The sequence below is a fragment of the Leptopilina boulardi genome, unplaced genomic scaffold (genome assembly GCF_019393585.1).
Source record: "Leptopilina boulardi isolate dan_hultmark-lab unplaced genomic scaffold, ZJU_Lbou_2.1 LbouV2_202, whole genome shotgun sequence".
NCBI classification, from domain to species: domain Eukaryota; kingdom Metazoa; phylum Arthropoda; class Insecta; order Hymenoptera; family Figitidae; genus Leptopilina; species Leptopilina boulardi.
This window is the reverse complement of record NW_026137755.1, coordinates 1,132,571-1,156,077: the sequence shown is the minus strand read 5'-3', so window position 1 is coordinate 1,156,077 and position 23,507 is coordinate 1,132,571. Positions and strand designations below refer to the sequence as shown.

General features: G+C 32.6%; 1 protein-coding gene across 4 annotated transcripts in view; it reads left to right on the top strand.

Moving 5' to 3' along the window:
- LOC127278418 (dachshund homolog 2) overlaps window positions 1–23,507 on the top strand; it is a 188,963-nt gene that overhangs the window by 92,150 nt on the left and 73,306 nt on the right. For all 4 annotated transcript variants that reach the window (XM_051300148.1, XM_051300146.1, XM_051300145.1 and 1 more), the window contains 3 exons: window positions 12,783–12,859; window positions 13,658–13,828; window positions 17,363–17,578. In XM_051300148.1, coding sequence (XP_051156105.1) covers window positions 12,783–12,859; window positions 13,658–13,828; window positions 17,363–17,578 — 464 coding nt within the window. The remainder of the gene's footprint in view (window positions 1–12,782; window positions 12,860–13,657; window positions 13,829–17,362; window positions 17,579–23,507) is intronic.

Genomic DNA, 23,507 nt, shown 5'->3' with positions numbered 1-23,507 from the left:
TTTTACTTTTTTAAAATTAGGTTCATGACAACAGGTTCGTTTGAAATAATTTTTTTCGCTAATGTAGTAAATTCCTGAAAAGCAGTAAAATGTATGAATCTGATAACAATAAATAATTTTTGGGGTCGAAAAGCGTAAAAAGTAAGACTTTATGAAATATAGCTCATTTACGAGTTGTTTGAGCAGCATCTCCAGTTATTTGAATTTAAGAGCGGTGCCAGGGAAAGATATATATTTTTTTTTTTTGTTCTTTTTGGTGCGGGCAGCCAAAGGTGGTGAAATAAGGAAAGAAGAGTATTTATGCGAGCGGCCTAAAATGCGCCAATGTAATCCCGAGTCGGAACAGCGCGTCAGACGTTAATAAAATAATATATATCGAGAGAGCCATCCGGGACACACGGACCACGGTGAGTGGTCATAATATAGTAAAACAAATGTGCCAGACGACTTTTATGAAACGATCGAGGCGCCCCGGTATAACCCTTTGGTTATAGTTAAAATAAAATCCTAACCCTCTCGGCAAAGGGCGAGATGGAAGTGGCGTCCAGCGGTGGGATAAAACGTTAAATACGACCGCTGAACACCGGGGGCCGCCAATAAAATTGTCGTAAACTATTCTCTCGAATAACGCACCTGCTTGAATGCGCGCTCTCCTATATTCCTTTGCATGTATATATATTTCCCATTGGCCTCCACAATCAGTGTAAAGTTGCATTTCTAACGCTCTTCTCTTACGCGGGACTATATAAACCAACTTTTAAAGGGACTTTTGAGGTTAAAGTGCTCGAATTTCTTATAAAACATCGTTTTCAAATATACATTCTATTTTATAAGCAAAAATCTTTTTTACAAAAGGAAAAAAAACTGTCGTTAAAAAATTTCTTGAGAAATACACTCCTGCGCCATCTGACGGAGGTTATTTTAGAGTACCGACATTTGTTCTGCAGATGTCCTTAATTATTTGCCTATTAGTTAATTTTTAGTTGTGTAGCTAATATTAGCTTCTTTCGCTAACTTGCTAAATGCTGAAATAAATAAAATAAGGGTCTTTTGATATTTTTTTTTTCGTGTCAATCAATCTCAACGTGAGGCACATTTTTAAGGCGTTGATGGAACGCGTATAAGTATACAGGCATCGCGAGATTTTCTCATATATTGAAATTATTTTTAAGTAACCCTTCACATTGCGCTAATGTATTTCTTTTAAGCCGCCATTCATATAATACAGGGTCGACGTTTCAATTCGACCTATTCAAGCGACCTTTCGCGCCCTTTTTTTTTCTTTGCAAAAACACTCGTCCAATCCATCTAATCTCGAAAAGAAATATTCTCCCGCGAACCATCGCGATCTCAATCGCAATATGAAAATGACTGGCAGAAATTCTCTTTCTCGATAGATCGCTCATCCGTAAAGCAAAGCGTTTCATTTATTTTATATCTAACGATGTTTTCAACAGAATTTACCATTGATGTTGTTATCACTCATATTTATATATATGTTCCCTGGCTAAAACTCAAATTGTTGCCAGTCATTGAACAAACATATATTCACAATAGTGAAATAATAAATATAAATAAATAAATAAAAAACTTGTTAATTAATTAGTTTTTATAATAATAAATGATTATTTATTAACTAAAATAAATATATCTTTCAAAAGACTATTGAAAAAAAGAATTTAATTCTGCTTTTTGCAGACTGAAAATCTAATCAAAAGAATTGTCGAGTGTTTCACTTCTAAAATCTATAAATGCGCGCGCGAGGGTAAAGAGGAATGCAAAAAGGGCTGAAAACGAAACAAAATAAAAGCCATTGAATGTTGAGCCACTCTGCATTCGACATCATAATGCAACGTGTATTGGGGACACGTGGTGGGTGATCCCCCTCCCCTCCCGAACTCTTCGACTTCGGACTTTCGCCGACAAAGCACCATCACGTGGGAGTGTGGATGGTTTTCGACCCTCGGGACGTATTCAACCCCTAGATCACTAAATATTTCATTTCGTATCCCTCTAAACGTTTAATTTTGGTTCAGGTGTGTCACACATATTTCTCTCTCCCTCTCTCGCATAGGTGAAGTTAAAAAATAGAAATACATTAGTTGAACGTAAAAAGAAAAAAAATCCAAACTTTGGCAAATTATTAAAAAATTGCTTGCTCTTTTTGTACGATTTACGTTCAATACGTCGTATTTTTTTGTTTCAGGAATTTGATTTATAAAATCTAATAGAAGACATTTTTTTTTTGTTGCTACTCTTTATATTTGAAAATGCGTATATTTATAATTCCCTGATGGGGAAAATTTTTCTAAGTGGAAGAGTCGAGACGTATCAGATTCGAATTTAAAGATTTAAGGATCTCAAGTTGAATCGAATAGGCTTTCCTTTTGAATTTGTTCTTTGCCCGCTTATCTCGCTGCTTATGCGCTTATTTCGACCTCCCCTTTTGTCAAACCTGATTAGGTCGAAGTAGTACCCTCAAAATATGTACGACAACAGCAGCATCGAAAGAGTCAATAGAAAAAGAAGAAGAAGAAGAAGAAGCCCCCAGGTAATTTCTTCTGATACTTTAGCAATGAAATTTTCAACATTGGAGGGATGATTCATATATTCCTATATATCTCGGTGTAATTTTATTTATTAAATTTTTTATATCTTAAATCACGATTTCTATTTTGTGTCTGAATTTTTGCAAGAATCTTTGAAAAATAATAATTAATTAATTTTTGATGAAATAAAATAAATTTTCATTCTCCGGGTTTATAACTCAAAACAGGGAAGTTGAATTCAGGTTATTATAGTCGATGCGAACGCTAAAACAGTTTCTTGCTACGATTTTTTATCCCTTCCATAAGCAAAAGGGGGAGAAGGGAGAAAAAAACTCAATTTTCTCTGAATGACGTGCTAGAATGAAAAAAATGGATTTGAAAGGAAGTATATATATATACGTTTCAGATTAACACATATAACATACATAATCCATAAATAATGTTCCCGCCTGTAAATATAAAAAAAAAAAAAATTAATGCTCAACGGGAAAAATAATATTATTTCAGTATTATTCCAATCAACTTTTCGTTCAATAAATTTAATTTGCCCTAAAAGAAATTTATATATTACATCTGGTTTAAAGTCATCTCGTTTTTTATGTGATTCAAGTTTCTTGTTTTTACTCGAATATAATCGAAATTAATAGTTGCGAAGAGAAGTCAATGAGAATCGAAATAATAGCAGAGAGAAAGGAGATCGGTAAGTTCGTGTCTGAAATATTAAATTCAGACAGAATCCGTAACTTTTCAGCGGAGTATTATGAAACGCTATCGGGATGATGTAGTACCGAAGTTGGAAAGACTGCTACCAACCACTACCACCCCCTCCCTCATTCCATCTCATCCTTAACTTGATTCTTCTACCTTTCTCCCTTTCGCTTACTTGTTCACTATCTTTCTCTATCTCTCTTTTGACATTGCTTGCCAGGGTAGCAATCTTTTATTATTAGCGCAGGCTTTAGCAGACAATGAAACGAAAGGAACGGAATATGATATTGTAGTATAACGGGGCAGGGCGGAAAGGGAAGCTATTGTCGGTCTCTTTGAATTTTAAAGTCAACGATCGATACGGCTCAGGGGATGCGCCTTTAGCCATGTACGTCCCTGTACATCTCACCCTCTATCACACTATGTTTATTTGGGACTCGAAATACGTGATCTGACGCTAACCCGATTCAATGTTCAGCCAACACGTTTATATATTTCTTCCTCTGTCTATAATTGCAATCTTCTCATTATAATTCAGTAACGTGAATTGTTCCTCTATTTGTGTAGTCATCGATTTTGTTGATATCAATAAATTTTGTCCTGCCATTTAATCCAACAAAAAATTTCTGTAGGAACTGTTGCTATAGTAATCGTTACTATAGAAACCGTTCCTATAATAACTTTTGTATGGTAACCGCTACTATACGAACCGTTGCTATAATAATCGTTACTATGTAAATCGTTGCTACAGGAACCGTTTCAAGGAAAAGTTATCATTCCCCACCCCCGTAGTTTGATAAACATTGTACAATTTTGAAGCATTTGGAATTTACTATGAATTAAGATTCATCATGCCAGAAATTTTCCGTAGGGTATATTATGTTATCGATTGTAAAACTTGGACCATGGACGCGTATAAATAATTCCATTTCGATTTACCCCTTTTTCATTCCTTTAGCCTAAGGGGAGATATTTCGCGAACCATTTCGATTGGTTGAGTGTTATGTTCAGGGTTGAAGTCTCGGACGGTTCAAATCTAACCCCCCCACCCACCCACCCTCCCCCTTAACTTTGCTTTTTGAACGCCTCGATGCTCAGCTGCCAGGCAAAACGCAAATAAACTCCACTCCCGTTTTTTTTTTTTTTTTGCTCCTTCGTATAGTCTTCAATTGTAAATCGAAGAAAAATATTCTATACGCGATTTAATAATAAAAAAATAAAAACTAACTCGAAATTCATTTGGTTTGGAAAATATATTTTGCGATTTGTGCAAATTTTATTCCTGTTAGATGCGATAAAAAAAAGAAAGAGGAGAAGGGGAGAAAGGTTACGCGTGCATGCGTGGAAAAATAACACGCGTAAAAAGCCTCTTATCGGGTTTGCGCAAGAATAGGATTCGACGACGCTTCCGAAAGCCATAACCGAAACGGTAACTGCCACCCTCTGACTGATCGAACTTATTCTTTTCCTTCGTCTTTTTTTTTTCTTCTTTTTTTTTTGGGTGATGCATCCCCTTTCTTTGCGATTTGAAGATTGTCAACTACTCGTCTGATTATATTCGACGAACTGAAAGATAAATTTCCTTTTTTCTGACTTTTCTTTTGTTATTTTAATATTTACTAATTGTTATAATTATTCAATTTTGTAGAAACGATTTTAGGAAACACTTGTTATTAATGAGAAATCAGTTGAATATATATATAATTACTGTTTAATGAATTTCGGGCTTTATTTCGATACGTCAACCCTTTCCATTATCACACACCTTCTGCGTTCTCTCATCAAGTTTCGGTTAAGCATTTCTCCCTTCTCCGCTTTTTCGTGTGGGTTTAAAAGGGAGGTTAGAATCGCGAGAGTATATTAAACGACACTCGGAATTACAAATAACAAATTGCAATTTGATTCTCCCGCCGGCTTTCACACGAAGCGTCCCGAGTCAAGGGCGTAATTTATCATTAGAGCCGACAATTTGGTGACAAGCTCTATTCCGTTTTGAACGCGGAATGGAAGGGAAATGCCAAGTAGAAATACCACCCTCAGGCACTTGTGTTTATACGGAAAACGATTACTGAGGGGCGCTGTCCACTCTCAATTCAAAATCCACTTCTATATACCAAAATGGACAGATGGAGAGAAAGAGAGAGAGAGAGGATCCATTGACACAGCCAAACTTGCTTTGACCCGATTACATCGAAAATCAAAATTGACAAAGTAAACTGAAAAATCTTTTCACAGTTATGTGAAAAAAATTTATATTTATTTAAAGTAAATTAAATTTGTTATTTAAGTAAAATAAACATTATCACAGGGTGATTTATAGGAAAACTGTCAAGGCCCTGACTTTCTCTAAGTTGGACATTGTTTCGATAAAGTATAACAGTCAGTTTTTTTTTAAAGGGCCCAGATGTAAACTAGACACTACCCCATCAGATCAACATTTCAATTACAAATTAAAAATTATAGGTATTTAAAAATAATATGAATTTCTTTTTGAAACTATATTGACAATGTTTAAAATGAAATTCTTGTGGAATTGGAGCGAGATAAAAAAAATCTGAAAATCGCATCAAAAGGCTGACATAAAACGCATAAAAATCCATGGGGGAAAATAGGGAGTCAAAGTCGAGAGGGTTTTAAAAAAAAAAAAAAAAAATCCCCACGATCCTTGTGAAAGTGACTCCATTTCAGACCGCGATAAGCCGCCCCACCTCGCGAGAGCCAAAGTGTCCCGTAACGACCATCGATAGCCCTTAATCGAATCATTCAACAGACCCGCCACAATGCTGGAAATTGATTTTTATTTTCGCCTGATTCTAATTTATTCTCAAATTATGAATAAACTTTAAAGAAATAAAAAAAAATACATGAAATAGTGTTTACTTCTTTTGTTTCGCAGTAAAAATGTTAGATTATAATTTTTTAATTTGTTTATTAACATTTGTATTGTAAAACTACTATGTGGATTTTGTTAAATGTCCCCCTTTGTGTGTGGGTGCAAAAAGGGGTCTAGGTTATCTTTTCGTTACGCGTTGGCAGGCATATGCCGTGCAGAGGATTGGAAGGGAGATTTGAGGACGAGGGCGAGGTCAGGGAGGAGGGGGAGGTCATAATTTTCAGATTTATGTACAAATGTTTCTTCGGCCGCATTGCGCGCTTAGGGAAGATTCCTATCGTAAAGTTTCGCTGAATTGAAAAATGCTTTTTCTACTCCTCGAGTATATATATAAGGGAGAAGAGCTACCGTGTCAACTTTTTTCGTTATATTTGGATATAGGGATAAGTTGGCTATAAGGGGGAGAAAAAAACCCATATCCCTGCGTCCATTACTATCCCACTTTCTCCCCCTCCCCTTTTTCTCTCTCCCATGATCTATTATTATCTGGTATATGATATCACATTCGACCTTATGTCTGCACTCGGAGAACAATTCTGGCGGCGCATCTATACAGCATTTCGTATATATATATATACTTGTTTCATAATTCAAACCCTTTCTAGGCGACCCTGCTGCTATCTCCCTTTACCGTCAACTCATATGTATACAGATATATATCTGCATTGCGTTAACTTTACGTTACTTATTTATTTTACAATCGCTGAGTGCTATAGCGTTGAGTTGTCAGTTGTCCTTTTGTAAAAAGTCATATATTTCTAAAGAAATATATTACTGATTGTTTTTATCAGTTTTTTCTGTAATTTTTCGACTTTGTTGAAAATTATTCGAATTGTCACTGATTTAAACGAAGGTTGTCAGTTGTCCTTTTGTGAATGCATGGAATAAAACGAACGCTAAAACATACGGGGGAAAAGTTAGCAGTCTATTTCAATGGAATTTTGGAATCTTAAACAGACCGTTATCTTTCTTACTAATCAGCATTGTCTTCATTTAACGATTTCTCTAATCCAGTCGTCCCAATGTAAGAACAATTTAGTTCAATAAAAAAAAAATTCCTAAGCGAATATCTTCTCCGTCACCTAATTAAAATCTCACTGTGTCCTTTAATAGTTGGACATAAACTCATGTTATCTTGGCCCTCGTATCTTCTTAGACTTAATCCAACTGTATATTCCTTAGCATTTTCTCGACATTATATATATATATATATATGAAACGCCTAGAACTCTCAGGGAGTCTCATTTCCTGTCTGCGGGGGTCCCGCAGGGGATACATAATTAGCTGGTTCGCTTGTTCTAACGGCGTGTGCGGGGACGGGGCCACAAGAAATCAGGGTGGAGTTTGCTCGCAGTTTGCTCCTGGGTAACTTGGATGTTTATTGATTCGTTGAAATTATCGCAAGGAGAGAAAGTAAAGTACCATGACGAAAAGAAGGAAAAAAGAATGAAGGCACGATTTTGTCTCATTAAGCTACTCATTGAGTCATTTTCTTTTCTTAATTTAAGTTCCTTTCGATTTATTTCCAATATAAAATTCGAAAAAAAATATTCTAAAAATAGAATATATAAATCGTGAATGAAAATTGAAAGATTGTTTTTTTTTCGGTAATATTGGAAATTTTGCGGAAATATTGCGCCACCCCTTTGTGATTCCTTTAGGTTTGAGATATGGAAGAAGCAATTGAAAAGAACAGTTGGAAGAGGAGGATGAGAAATTAATCTCAATCGGATCATTTATCATATGACTCGTTATGAAAGGACTGACGAAAGAAGTTGTGACTGCTGCCGTATAGTCTATTAGTCATAAAAGTCGACACAGTAATAACATTAGTTTGCCTGCAGGTGGAGGTACAATTACTAATTTACAACGATTGTTCTGTCAATTTGCCTTTCTTTTTTTTTTAATATTCGACTTTTCAATGGCAATTAATCAAATATTTTTGCAGTAATATTGACAATATAAAGGGAATCATAAAGTAAAAGGAGATTGCGATTGAGAAATTGGAAATTAATTCGAAAACGTCTTATTCGATGTCCGAGGAATGTGAGGCATTCGCTGATTGAATCCTCCACTGCCCTTCGATACGCCGCACACGCGCGTCTGTTTGATAAATGTCTCGGGCTCGCGATATGTCCGATGATATTTGTGCGAGAATCTCGCGGGAATCGCTTGCAATTTTTGTTCTTGTAATTCAATTTTCTCAATCATTTTTCAATTCTCCTTTCATAGGAATTGTTTTTTCTTCTTTTATATACAATTTTTTGTTTAATCAAATTTGGTATTAAATTAATTAATACCTTAGAATTTTGAAAAAAAGGAAAATTTCTTCATCTTTTACAACGAAATGAATTTTTTTAATTTTTAATGATAATAATTTTTATCTTTGAAAGTATATTCTTTAAATGTCGTTCTCAGATGACTGAGAATTAATCCAAACAAGTCTGAAGCTTTCAACGGCGCGTCTCTTCTCATCTTGACTCTCTTTCTTTCTCTCTCTCTCTCTATCTCTCGACAATGAACTCATCTGGATTAAAAGATCCGTGCGGTTCTCTTCTTTCCGTGGTAACCGGATAGTCGACTTTGCTCGTCCCCGAACGCCTCCTAATTATTCGCATAACGCGCCGACTATAGCACTTGGCAACTGGGCGCGGAACTCATCTTGTTCATTGCGCGCGGGCAAAAGGAAAAGGAGAGATCCTGAAGGATCGACTCGTTATAAGCGAGAAACAACCCCTTTTGCCTCGAATGTCAGCAACTAGAGGGTAGAGTTTTCAGTCCAGAGTGCTTGCTTCAAGTAGCAGTATCTACTAGTATATATATATAGTCATCCACGTTCTTCGTATATCACATTACAGGAACACCCCTTGTCCTTTTGGTCGTTCGTTATTTCGAATTTATATATAACCGAAAACTTCACACTTTTAATATTATATGTTTTGTTGTTAATTCATTTGAAAACCTAATTTTTTCTTTGATAATACATTTTTTACTATATTTAATACAATTGAATCTGTTTTACCGATTAATAAGATTTGATTACGTTAAATCTGTTAATTTTACCGATTAATGATAAAATTTGGTTCAGTCAAATCTGTTTGACCGATTAATAAGATTTGATTACGTTAAATCTGTTAATTTTACCGATTAATGATAAAATTTGGTTCAGTCAAATCTGTTTTACCGATTAATGATAAAGCAGTAAAATCTCATTAATTCAAAAGAGAGATTGTAAATTTTTATCTAATATATAAAATAAAAGCGAGTAAGGTTTCAATTTTTCTAATTATAAAACAATGAAAGCATTCTTTCGTGGAAATTTAAGTTTTATGTGGTTGGCGATATTTTACCAGAAAGTTACAACGTATGCATATAACACTCGTCAGTGGTAGGGACAGGTTTTTTTTTTTTTCTATGTCCGATATGTGCTCGCGCATACTTTATATATGTATATATATATATATATATGTATCAGAGCGCACGTGTTTCAAGGTACACATCGTTTATTGGAAAAGCTGCACAGTGTGGTCGACGATCGGTAGCATACCTTTGCTATATGCGAAAGCCTTTGTTCCAACAAAATTACAATTGTTGTCGTCATTATCAATATGCGCTATGCGGACGATGCTTTTGATTTCCCCGGGATTTCCTCCATTGTATATAATATATACGATCAGCACGAGAAATCGTTTGGGGACTATAACGTTTCGAGAATTATGTCTCATTCCAAAGAACATGTTTCACATTCTTTCGTGTAGTGAAATATCAAACTTTTTTTTTATTTCAAAATTATTTTTCGAGAGATCAGATATATTATATTTCACTGACAGTATAGACTTTTGTACCGATTTGAATAGTGAAATCTGTTTTACCAATGAATGATAATGCAGATTTGACTGTTTATATATTTTTTTTTTTGATATCCAAAGACTAAAATTGAAAAAGAAAGAAAAATAAACCGATACGTTTTGGGATAATGGTCCGTGACACTTGCGGTACCCATTTTCCCGTATAGGTTGGATGAGGAAATGAGGGAAGTAGAAGAAGTGGAAGCTTCCATTCTCTTTAACGCGACCGTAACTTATCGCTCGTAGACACTGTATATTTCTCTCCCGGCTCTTTGAAAGCATTCTCTCATTAAAAAATTAAAGCGCCAAAAGGGAAAGGGGGAAAAGAGAAAAAGGAGGGAGGATGGGTGGCCCAGAGAGAAGTAGGAGAACATGGTTGCGACGCAGAGAATGGTTACGAGAATTGAGAGGAGAGAATGAGAGCCCACGGTAAGTGCTCTGCGGCTCCCAGATGCGCTCAATATTATGTTTAATGATATTAACTTCTTACTTAATGGTCCGCGGTTCGATTCGAGGTGCGAAGGCCTACCCACTGCTAAAAGAAAAAAAGCGAGAGAGAGAAAAAAAAGTATACCCCTGAGAATAATTTGTGAATAAAATGAGATCTATTGTAAAAGAGAAAAAGGGACTCGTAAATGAAAATCTAATCACATCTTTTTTAATTCTTATTTTTTTCTTCTTTTCATTCTATTTTTTATTAAGTTCCTTTTTTTAATTCCTTTTTTTTTAATGGATAATTCACATTGCCAAGAGCAATGACCTTGAATTTTCTCTTCGATAAAATCTTACGCGTCAAATATTTCTTCTGATTTTGCCTTAGGGCTGTTTTCCCTACTCGCTCTATCGCGAAAGAAAGAGAAAACCACGAGTTTGCGTACAACCACAAACATCTCTTGAGACAAAAATCTTAACGATTTCAGCTTCTTAAAAAGTTCGTCGATGCTGAAAAACTTCCCTTCTTCTTCTTTTATGGAATAGATGAGCCGCAGATATGGGATTAAAAGTTTCTCATAACTCGTTATGTTCTTGCTTTTTTATTTAATCTTAAAGAATTTCGCTTTTCGCATATCAAAAAAGAAAGATTTTTCTTCCCTCGTCAAGGGTGACATTAGCCCTTTGACATAATATTTCGACATCAATAAGTTTCTTGTTTTATTATTTAGATTACTTTTTATCTCGCTTATTATTTATTATTAACTATTTATTATTTATTAAATATACATTTAAAAAAATTGTGTCAATTAGATGGAATTTGTTTCAAATAGAGTTTATTTAATAACGAAAAAAAAAAAAATTTGTAAATTATTTGGTTTAAATATTTATTTGATAATAGTCAAGTAGATTAAATGAGAATGATTAGAATATCAGAGAAGGGGGGGGGGAGAGAGTCTAGGCAAGTTCCTTGAAGTTTGGTCCCGATCGAGACAGTATCGTGTGCGTCAGATTGTCGCGACAACTTAATTTTCGAGCGATAATTAAATTTTAATTGGTAATACGAGTCGATTAAGGTCACCGATGAATATCTTGGTTCGTCCCTAACGTTTCTCTTTGCCATAACGTAGCTACGTTCTCCAACCCTCAATTCTCCAACACACATATACATATATAGTATATATATATATATAAAAGTGAGTGAGAGAGATGTATATTTCACTCTTCAGGTCCATCGTCTTCGGAAGAGGAGAAAATCGGTTCGCGTAGACGTCGCGGCGCTGCAATAACCGGCAACGAACCGGAGGTTATTAAATTTGTAATTAGTTGAATATTACGCCGAAGCGTCGCGGCGCTCGCGCTAACCACGTTTCTTCAATGTATGAACATGCGTATCCATTTATATATATATATATATACCTATGAACCCCCGACACAGTTCATACACATAGATAAGAGAGCCATGACTATACAACGGTGTTAATACGTTACGGGTTTCATTACGTCTATACGCCCTTCTATGCGCCAATAATTAGAGACTCAAGATACGTGCTCAAAGTCTCGATAGAACTCATATATATGGCAATTGCTATTTTTAAAAAAAGAGTATCCAAGTCAAGACTTTAATGAGATATAATTTCTCAACGCATGAATCAAAATCTGATTATTTAATAATTTTCATTTTTAAGAATAATAATTAAATTAATAACAGTCTTTGGAGTAAAAAATTATTTTTACAATAAATAAAATTTATTTAATCTTAAAAATAAATTTTCGTAATATTTTCTATATAATTTCAAATTGCTATTTCTTCTTTCATAACTTATTCGAAGAAAATAGAAAAAAAAAATATATTTCATTGAAAATGTTTTCATATGCAAATGCAGAGGCATAAATTTCTTCCTGTATGATTAAGTTGCTTTAAAGCAATTAATTCTTTGACAATTAACATTTGCTTTTATCAATGAGACATAAAGTGTCATGCTTGAAAATTGTACATCTGATATATACAACGACTTTCACGGATGATTTTTTTTTTTTATTTATTTAAAACAGTCAAGCCTACAATAGAGGCGAAATGCATTTTTTTTTTTTTTTTTGTGAATACGATTCTCATGATATTTCAATCAACGCCTCTAAGAGGGACAAAGAGACAATTGAGAAGGCTGCGCATATAATAAAGCATGAAAGGAACGAATGCATCGTTGTCGGAAACCGTTATTTATCGTCCCACACATATTTTGCATGTCTCTCGAGTCGATAGAATAATTATTTAATTAATACTTTTTGATATGTGAATTCAAATTTAAGTTTCCTGTATTCATCTTTTGTCTTTTTCACTGTTTGTTGCAGGTTGAAGGACGATCGAAGTGAAGGAGAAAGAGTATTAGCTTTAGATTGTAAACCACGGAATCCCAGTTCGCACAATGGTAAGAGAATTCTTTCTTTTTATCAAATAAATTATTTTTTATAAATGACAAATCCGCTTTTTTAATGTTTAAACTACAATAGCGGTACTTTTTTTATTTCTGTTTTTATTTACAATAGATAATAATTAATTTATTATTATTATTATTATTATTATTATTATTATCAAATAATTCATTAATTTATTATTGAAAATATTTCAATTGTTTATTTGATAATAATCACTATTTGAATGAAATAAATTTTGTAATTCGGTAAATGAAACCTCTATATTCTTCATTGTTGGAATGAGGTAAACATATGGTCAGTGGTATATATGGTCAAACAAAATCCATCCATGTCAGGATTAAAATGCTGGGACATTAAATTCGCGAGGGAAAATTGTATATATAGAGACGGTGAATTGGAAATAAGAGAGATCTGGAAAGTGGATAGTCAGTGTGTTTATGTCTAAATAGAGATGCGTTGGGGGTATAAATAAGATCCATCAACTTGTCAGCAGGAAACTCGGTTGCTTGTGTTTTCTAGATGGAATTCGAGATTTAGTTCATTTTCAAAAGGGGAAGAATATTGGTCACTAAAAAAAAAATCTTTTCTTATCCATCTTGTCATAAAGAAGATTAAAATCCAATGCAAATTTCAATTTACTCTTTCTAAATTATTCCATTTTAATAATTTACAAAGTTTATTAATTTCGTGATTAATTTAAAAAAAAAAAAGTAATTGAAATAATTCAAATTTTTGTTCGTTACATTTATATGTTTAATAATTTTGAGTATTTTTTTGGATTTTTTTTTCAGGTTCTTCGGTAGGTCACAGTCCAGTCTTGAATCTATCGAAAACGGCATTAAGTGGTAGTGTAGGTGAACACTCTGGAAGTGAAGCTGGAGCGTCACATCGGTCCCAAGATGACGAAGAGGAAGATGATAATTTATCAGAGGACCTTGAGGAGGATAATCTAAAGGATGAAGGTAAGTTTCTTTTTTTACTATATTTCAAATACTTTTGCAAAAGTTTTCTAAAATGAAATTATTTTCTTTATTCCCCAAAAAAATCGAAGAAGATAAATATTTACTTTTTAATTAGATATGGAGATAATTTAGTTAATATAGAAAATTTAGTTGATTTAGCCAATTTAGTATTATAAATTATCACTTAAAACAACAGTGATATTTCACTGCGTGTGTATCCCATATATATATATACCCTCGGCACAGGATCTAAAGAGAATGAAACAAAAAAAAAAAGAAATAAAATTTCCAGTTTATTTAATTCGCCAACAAACGTAAGAAACAAACAGATCTGATGATTTACACGCTTGGCAGAATACATGCAGATGGAAAATAATTATATCGGTTTGACTGGACACGCCATATCTCTAAAGATGAGTTCTTTGAGACGACTGGTTGGTGGTTCTGACCCTCTCATCGATCATCCAGAGCGAAACGAAGTTCTGGGATTCGTTTTTTTTTTCTCGCTCTTATAGTGAATCGTGCTCAGAGGTTGTCACCTCATGAGTAAAATTAACAAAACAAGAAATAAACAAACAAAAAAATTATTTATGATACAAAGAGGTTACAAAATTGGTAATTATAGTAGTCGCGAAATTACAAAGTGTTCCATTTTATCGTTTATGTAATTGAATGTAATTACAATTATTAATTGTTAGCAAAAACAAAAACTGATATTTATAATAATTATATTATTATATTTATATAATATAATAAAAATAACAGTGATGAGATTTTTAATTAATAAAATCAATTATTTCTAAACTGAGTTACGTGTTGAATATTTGAACATTTATCAGGATTCTTAATATATATATATTGTTTAATTAGAAAAAGGTTGAGAATGAAGCACCACTGTGAGAGCGTAGAGACCATTAGACTCGCATCTTCGGTATTTAGTTTCGTTTTAATAATGAAAGATGGTTTAAGATACGATCTCTTCTCTCGACTTAGCAGTGCTATCTTAAGTTTGAGCCTCACACTTGGCTTCATCGAGGCAGAATAATCGAATTGATTTTTAATCGATTCTTCCATTGTAAGTTTTGATACGTTAATTGGGTTGACTGACGAATTTATAAGAAAAAATCCCTTATCGAAGGCTTCATTATCTTTGAACCTTAATTTTGACCATCGTTGACAGAAATGTCAAGTCAAGATATTTATATTGCAAAATAAAACTTTTTTAAAAATTACTATTGTAAACACTCTTTGTTTATAACCACATTTCTAGGATATGTTTTTTAACTTCAAAAAATGGCTATTATGTATAAATAAAAATAGGGCAGTTTTTCCGGTCTTAAAGTTTAATGTTAGAATGGAAAGTTAATTTTGTAGGAAGACTTTTCTCTTTTATATATACATATAGGTATTGTATGAAAGTTGTGAGTAAATGCTCTCATCTTGACTGTATCGGAGAACAACGTACCAGGTCAAGGGTTGATAGGAAAGTCGTTTGCCGCAAGTGCGGCTGCCATTATGGGGTACCACTAGACATTTATTGGATCGCAAGGAATATTGTCCAAAGTGCTTTACCCAAGAACCTTCCTCAAAGATTGGTAAGATCAACGAATTAGTTGCAAAAGATTACTTGTACAAAAGAGCCATCTTGATGGAAATTATTATTAATAAATCTAAAAACTTAAGGACGCAATAACTCCTTTTTAGTTTTGTATTATCAAAAATAAAAATGGATCAGAGATACTATGGAACAATTATTCTTGATTATATGATCTTCTTTTGCAATATAATTTTCATTTATTTTTTGTTGGAAATTGTTTCGAAGTTACAATCTGAATTGGTTTAAACTCACTGAATTTAATAAAATTTCCTAAAGGAAACACGAATTAAAGGTATAAATCTGAAGTTTCATCTGAAGCACCTTGTCTCTCAGCGTGTTGTATGCATTTGGTACAACTACCTATGGTGATCGAAGTAGAACCCCATCGAATGCCCGTGGGAGTATACACGTTCGTGGAATGCCGTTCTGATTTAATGAGACACACTCGTATACCCTTTCTCGCAGCTTCTTGGAATTGTCTGCTATATTTTTTGTTTGCAGCTACTTTTCAAAATTTCGTTTCCAAATTTTCGACAAAAAAATCCTAGTAAAAATTACATATTACGATGTACAAATAGAATAGAAAAAGAAAAAAATGAAGGCAAAAGAAAAGATGAAACAGAATAAGAGAGAAGCAGAGGATAAGAGTATATATAAAGGATAATGTGTGAGTTATAGAAAAGGGACGTTATCAAAAGGTGCCGGCAAATCGGTGTCGAAGGCGCGAGCATTAAATCGACGAATGCAGCAATAAGTAACCGAATGCTGTTCCGTTGTAGTTGTGTGTGCCACGCTGATAATTAAAAGACGATACAATAAACCACATATCATTGGCCATAAAGCAAGTGGCAAAGCTCGCTTCGCGATGTGGGCCAGCCAAGTGCAGTCACTTAAGACTAACCCACGCGAGACATCTCGTACTCTCTCTCTCTCTCTCTTTTTCTCTCATGGCAATGCAATAACCATAAGACATCCCTTTTATTCCATCGCATCGGGAATATCGTCGATTCTTCGTGAAATATCTCTGCGGACCTCCATGCAGTTACAAAAGAACGTTTGTAAACAAGATTATACAAAAGAGAATTAGTATATATAAAATGCACTCATTATTCTCAGAAATGACCTGAAGCACTTTACCTATAGAAATTGGAACTATACTTTTATTCAATTCAAAAAGATTCTTTTTCATATAGTTCCTAGGAATAAAAAATATTATTTTAAGAGAATAAATTTATCAACAAAGTGATAAAATTATTATTTTTTATTAGAATTTTATTTTTTACGAATCTGTCTTAAAAAGAATACATCTTTTTAAAAAAGAATCATCCTATACTATTAAAAAGTATTCGTAATTTTTTTTAAAGGGGAATAAAAGAGATTTAAACAAAGTATAAAATGGATACTAATGTTTGTAAGATGAAACGCTTAATTTTAGGCGTTTTAATTTGATTGTGTTAAAGTTAAATCAAAGACTGCGATGGGCAACAAGTAGTCGTTCAGAACGTTACGACTGCGATACACGCACGCGATATAAGTTCTCAAACCGTTGGCGATGTTAGCCCAACATTTGCTTAATTTATTATTACGATTTTGCTCTTTTTCAACTACAAACGATCCGAGTAAAAAAAAAAATGTTTTCATGAAAAATTACCCCAATTGGCCAAAAAAAAGTGACACTGAAATTATTAATTTTCTCTAAAATTACTTGTAGAAGTTTTAATTTCATTTTTAAAATTAACCATATCAAAGAAAAAAACTTGTTTTGAATTATTATTGAGTATCATTTTATCAATATTTAAAACAATCGTCACAGCGCCACTCTGCGGTGGCGTCAGTGAACTAAATTCAAATATACACAGTATTATTTTCTAATTATAAATTAGACGCTTATCTATTAAAATAAAATAGAAAATATTTGTAAATTTTTAAAATTGCAGATCTTTCGGACGTTCCGGAGAATCTACCATTAAGGGCGCGAGGTTCAGAGAGTCCCCAAGCGTTGAACTATTCGCAGATAGCCTCAGCAGTATCGCAGAGTACGCAGGATCCCTCTGTTTCGAGCACGGAAACAATGCTCAGGAATATCCAGGGTCTTCTGAAGATTGCGGCTGACAACGCACGGCAGCAGGAGAAGCAAATCAACTATGAGAAAGGTCAGTGGCAGGGCTTTCTTAAGACACTTGAGGGCGCTCTCCACAATTTCATTATCTTCCAACTCTCCCAGAATTACATTAAGAGGCATTAGTCCCCTTCGTTGGGCGCGCCTCTGTCTCATCGAAGTCCTCCTTGACCTCTTCTCCTTTTTCTCCTCTATATATACACTTCTCGAGCACCTTTTCTGCTTCTTTATTTCTCCTGCTGTCGTTTTCTATTAAAGCCCCTCTCCACCGCTAAAAAAAAAAAGAAACATACATTTTCGTCGTATCTCCATTATCTCAACAGCGATTAAGGTACCTGTCGTCAATCCGAAAAATTTATATTTTTCATTCTTGTTTAAATTTTTAAATTCAAATAAAAGTTATGATTTTTTCCCCTAAATAATGCAGCAGGTGCCTTATTTTTATAATCGTTTTTTATTCTCTTAAAAGCGATCGATAGACTGTACTGTATTATTTTTAGTTATTAGAAAAATAGAAAGGTAATTCATCTCTAATACATTTTTTTTGTAAATTATGTAGTTATATTAGAGAAGACACTTTTGCACAGCAAATTTTTATCCCCGTTTTATCTGATAAAAAAAAATTCGGAAACGAATTTTTTCTATGAAACGCGTTTTTAAATAATTTAAAAAAAAATAATCGAAGAACGATAACGCTAATTCGGATTCTCACGATAAATATTAATTATGTAAATTATTCACATTATCGTTGTCAATAATATTATTATTACGTTAGAGAATAACCGACGATATCATCAAGAAAAGAAAATTATATTTTATCAAATATGAAAAAAAAATTTTGAAATATACTGAAAAATATGCATAACATATATGCATAATATTTGGCAAAGAATCAAACAATATGAAATAAAAATAGCGAAAAAAAGTAAGAATATCATTTTTATGTACACTTTTATTATTATAAATGATTTGATTTTAGAATACACTGTGTGATATAATAATAGTAGTTTTTAGACAAATTTTCTAGTTAATGTTAAAAATAGTATTATAATAAATAAAAAAAAAACTATTTACTGTTTAATAAACATAAAATTGGCAGTCATTAGTTTTTTCTAAAAACTGTAATTTTCCATTGACGTGCGATAGTAGTGCGATAAGAATTTTGAGGTGAAACTGCGTTAAAAAATTTAATGATCACTGAGATCATCTCGTAATTTTTTTACGTAAAATTCTACTCAAATGGCAAATGAATTTTTAAATACACATTTGTGAAAAATATAATTTATTTGCCATAAATTCTTTGCTTAAAAAAAAACACAAAACATTTTCATTTGTTTTCGATTTTTATTTTTCAATAATAATAAAAATAATTGAAAAGAACTCTTAAGTTCATGTCAAAATATATTAGTCAACGTAAAAAAACAAGTAGACTTTCCAAGTTGTGAATCTACGATGCAAAATTTCTATGTAAATAAACGAGTCATTTTCTAGACATCGCTTTAAAGTTAAAACTTTCCATGTCGAAACTGTTTCGTATTAAATTATAAGCTTGGACAACTTTTCTTAACAGAAATATGAAAAAAAAAGAAAAATTGCATAGAATTTTTAATAAGAATATTAGAAAATTGTGAAGGGAGAAAAAATTTAAAATAAAATATAGTCAAATAGAATAAAAATATTAGTAAATGTGAATAAAAAAAAATAAATAATGTAAGTATTACAATTAAGAGCTAACGTAGCAAGTCAAAAAAACAAAGTGTGAATAAAAATATAGTTAAAGAAAGAAAATTTTTGATTAAACAAAATATATACCTAAAATTTACCAAAATCGTGAATATTATTTGAGAAAAATATTTATAAAAATTAGAATTAATTAAATGATTTATAAATATTTATGAAATATTTATAAATATAAATGAAATTTTTAAATAATGTAGATATTTATAAATATTTCCTAATGAAAATATTTATATTAAATATATCAATTTTCGTATTGTAAAATGTTTTAATTAACATTTTCTCGTGATTCAAAAAGAAAAAAAAATTTTTAAAAACAAAAAATGAAAAATTAACACAAATCTATTGAATTTAAAAAAAAATTATTTATCATTTTATTTAAATTACAAATTTTTTTCTACTTTTATTAGTAAATTTTGTTAATGATTTATTTAAACATGTTAATTTTTTCTGTAAATAAAGGGATTTTTAACAATCGTAGAGCGATATTGAGGAAATGGCACGCTTCGTCTACACAATATATTATTTATATAAATAACATCGTTTTTCATATATATAGTCGTATATATAATAAATAATTCACATCGATAATTATATTTAGTTTGTGCAAGATTTTCAGCTATAGAATTTAAAAAAAACAAAAAAAAAAAAAAAAGAAAAGTGTATAACTGACTGTGTATATGTACGTTTGTTTACTGTTTAACCCACTTCTCGACGATCTTACTCATTTCACGTAAACGATCAAAGTCGACAAAGTGCAACAAAAAAAAAAAAAAAAAAAAAAATGCTTTTCTCAATAAAAGTAAATTGTAAACAACACGCCATATTGAACTGATTTCATACTCGAGCAACAGCAGTTCATTCAAAAAAGAAAACGATATTGTATTAGAAAATGAAAAACAAAAATCAAGATTTGTGGAAAATAAGATTAATAACGAAATTGCCGTTGCTCGACTATAACAGCTTGTGATTCAAAATTTTATAATTAGACATTTTTTAATCTTATTTTAATTTACCTAATAGTAAGAATAATAATAATTTATTATTATTATATAATTTTATAGAATTTGATTTTTTTTTTAGGTTCTGAATTTTTCCTTTTTTTGGACATTCTTTTTTTTTCATCGTGGCGTACTTCCCACGGATAATCTTAATGTATCGCTTCATAAATAACAGTTCGCGCTTTCGTCAAAGTATTTTCAGTTATATGTATATGTGTATACTTATCCGAGATTTTGTACTTTTTAAGTGACCGACCCCCATAAAATTTGAACTGATAGTGAGCGCCGCGCGCAGTGAATTAAGTTTCATAAATTTAGTCGAAACGTAAACGCTGAGACTTTAATTACCCATTAGCTGATATAGAGTGTCATTTTCAGGACCCGTTAACTAATGCGTTTGCTATGTGTTCAACGTTGGAATGCCAAAGGACTTTGGTGATCGTCAATCTCGTTCCTCGTACATAAATGCGTATATGGGCTCCGATTTCAGAATTGACCCCCAAAGGGGGTGACATTATATCTCACCTTTTGAAACACGCGCAAATAAAAGCAATTTTTTTCATTAAGAAATATATTTTACTCTTGGAAGATAAAGAAAATTTTCAATTTTTTTTTTGTTGTTATAATTTTGAGACGCGTTATGAAGAAAGGGACCTTAAGAATTATAGATTATGTTTTGAAGTGGAAATTAACATTTAATAAGACTATCATAAACATAACCTATAATTCGTTAGGAGGGCGTCACAAATGTTTAACATTTTTTTTTATAAATTTTATAAAATATAAATATTAAAAATGCGTTAAATATTTGGATTTAATTTTGTATATTTCAAGTTCCATAAACACCAAAGCAAGTGAGTCTTTTGATCGCATCATGAGAAAAAGGAAGCAAAACTACATCGCACTTTCCAGTTAATAATCCTTGAAACAACAAAATCTCTTTGTCTTTGCTTTCGATGAGGCGCAAATAATTGAAAGGGACAGTTGGGTTGGATGGAAGGATAAGTACCAACGCGCGTGTCAGTTGTTCTGGATGCGCGCAAATGTTAACGAGTTCATCGTAAGTTCGTTGCGACGTTAAGTTTAAAGTAGGCCTTTGGAAAAAAAAATAAAATTCAATCAACAGAGGAATTGAGAGAAAAACGGAAAGAAATAAAAAAAAAGGGGGGTTGGGTGAATAAGAAAAAGAGGTAGAGGGGTTAAAAGGGGGGTCCGATTTAATACTCGAGCGAGCCAACATCTCGTTTTACACACCAGATGGTTTTACATACGGAACGCTATCGTATTTCTTCTCTTTCTCTCTCTCTCTCTATATATGTACGCAAATATTAAGCCAAAGGATGAGTTGCCTTCAATACGGAATATCATCATCGATATTATTCCTCAAGTACTTTTATAGAACCCTTTTTCAGGAATCGAAGAAGAAGAAGTTCTTAAGAGGGGAAAAAAAAAGAAATAAATACTGCGCAAAAATTATATACTTTATTTATCTTAGTATATACGAGATTGAATTTCATATAAATACGTTAATATTATTTTTTTTTTTTATCTTCGAGATGACTGAGAGAAGAAGTCTCCTTTGCTAGGGATTATTATTATCTCTGGTAAGACTGCTATATAAGCGACAAAAACAGGTATTATAAACCCCCGGCCACCATGGCGCGTGGACGATTATCATTCAATGTAACGTGATCACTTCACAAGTGCAAAACCAAAATTTCTTTTTATTTAAAAAAAAAAACAAGTACAATTTTATAGTTAAGTTTAATATTTTTTTTTCTAAAACATTTATAGTTTTTTGGTAACATTAATTTATAAAGTAGATTGGTTATTATTTTTAATTAATAACTATTGGTAATTAAATAGTAAATAAACTAAATATAATAAGAAAGTAAACACTATTAAATATTTAAAAAAGTGTTTAAAAAAAAATCGTTTAAACCAAAAATAATGAAATATATAGTAAAATAATAATAGCTTTGGCGGTAAAGCGCCTTGGCTTGCGATCACCGAAGTTAAGCGCATCTGAGTACGGTTAGTACTTGGATGGGTGACCACCTTGGTGCCCGGGAGGTTTGACAATAAAATTAATATTTTCAATAATATTGCATTAATATTTCCTCAATATTTCCGTGTGATATTGATGCAATGTTTTAATAAAATGATCTCTAATGAACCTAACATTATTTAGGAGTCCATTCCATCAGAATACGGAAGCAAGCGAAGAGAATACAAGCAATTTTCATTGTTAGACTTTAAGAGGTTGCATGTCAGAGTGTAAGTATTAACATCCCGTGAGGGAAAAGTAACTAACCTCGTACTTAACTTTATAAGAAAAGGTACATGATCGTACAGAATCTCGAAGAGTTCGACACCTTTGGGATCGATGAGAAAAAGAGAGAGAGAGAGAAAGAAAGAAAGAGATAAAATGAAAAGAAAGAAGGTTGGTAAGTTACTTAGCGTATATAGAAGGGACAATATGAGCTCGCCGCATCCTGCCGTATAGGAGCCACGCTATCTCCGATCATTCGAAAGATAAGTCCACCGCGCTGAGTATTATTGTGCATCGCTAAGGCCCCCTCAGGGAATATATAAAGAGGGGATTGAGTTGTAGTCGCGAGTGGAGGATCTTATGTAGATTCCTTGTAGATCGTGCACCCGATTCGATCGCGATCGACTACCCGGTACCGGGTTAATTAAAATTGTAGGGAGCACACAGCATCTTTGCTTTTTTCTGTCCCGCGCGACTCATCCTCTCCCTTTTTAATACATCGTGCTGCTGTTTTCTGCTACCGCTAACCAATGCAACGTTCGCCTTCTTGGCTATAAACTCCTCCGATTTTTGGTCACTGCTTGGGAGGCTGCTTACTTTAAATCCTATTACCACAATGCAAAAAGGAACGCTTCTACTAAAGACTCCAAATACCGATACGGGACCAGGATGCTGCGCTATATATACGTGTATATACAGTTCTTATGCAAGTTCCATGGCAAAAATTTCAATTTCCGAGCAAACGCTAATGATCGTTAAATTACTACCTCGTGGTAATAAACATTCGCTCTCTTGTATTTTAAAAATCTTTCTTCACTCCCACTAACTAACTTTGCTGACGATAAATATTTTCTTTCTTTAACGAAGCTATTTCTTCAATTCGATTTGAGAATTTTTTTATTGCTTTTGTTAACAAAAAATCTGTTGCAACAACAAACCTTAGTTCTGGATTA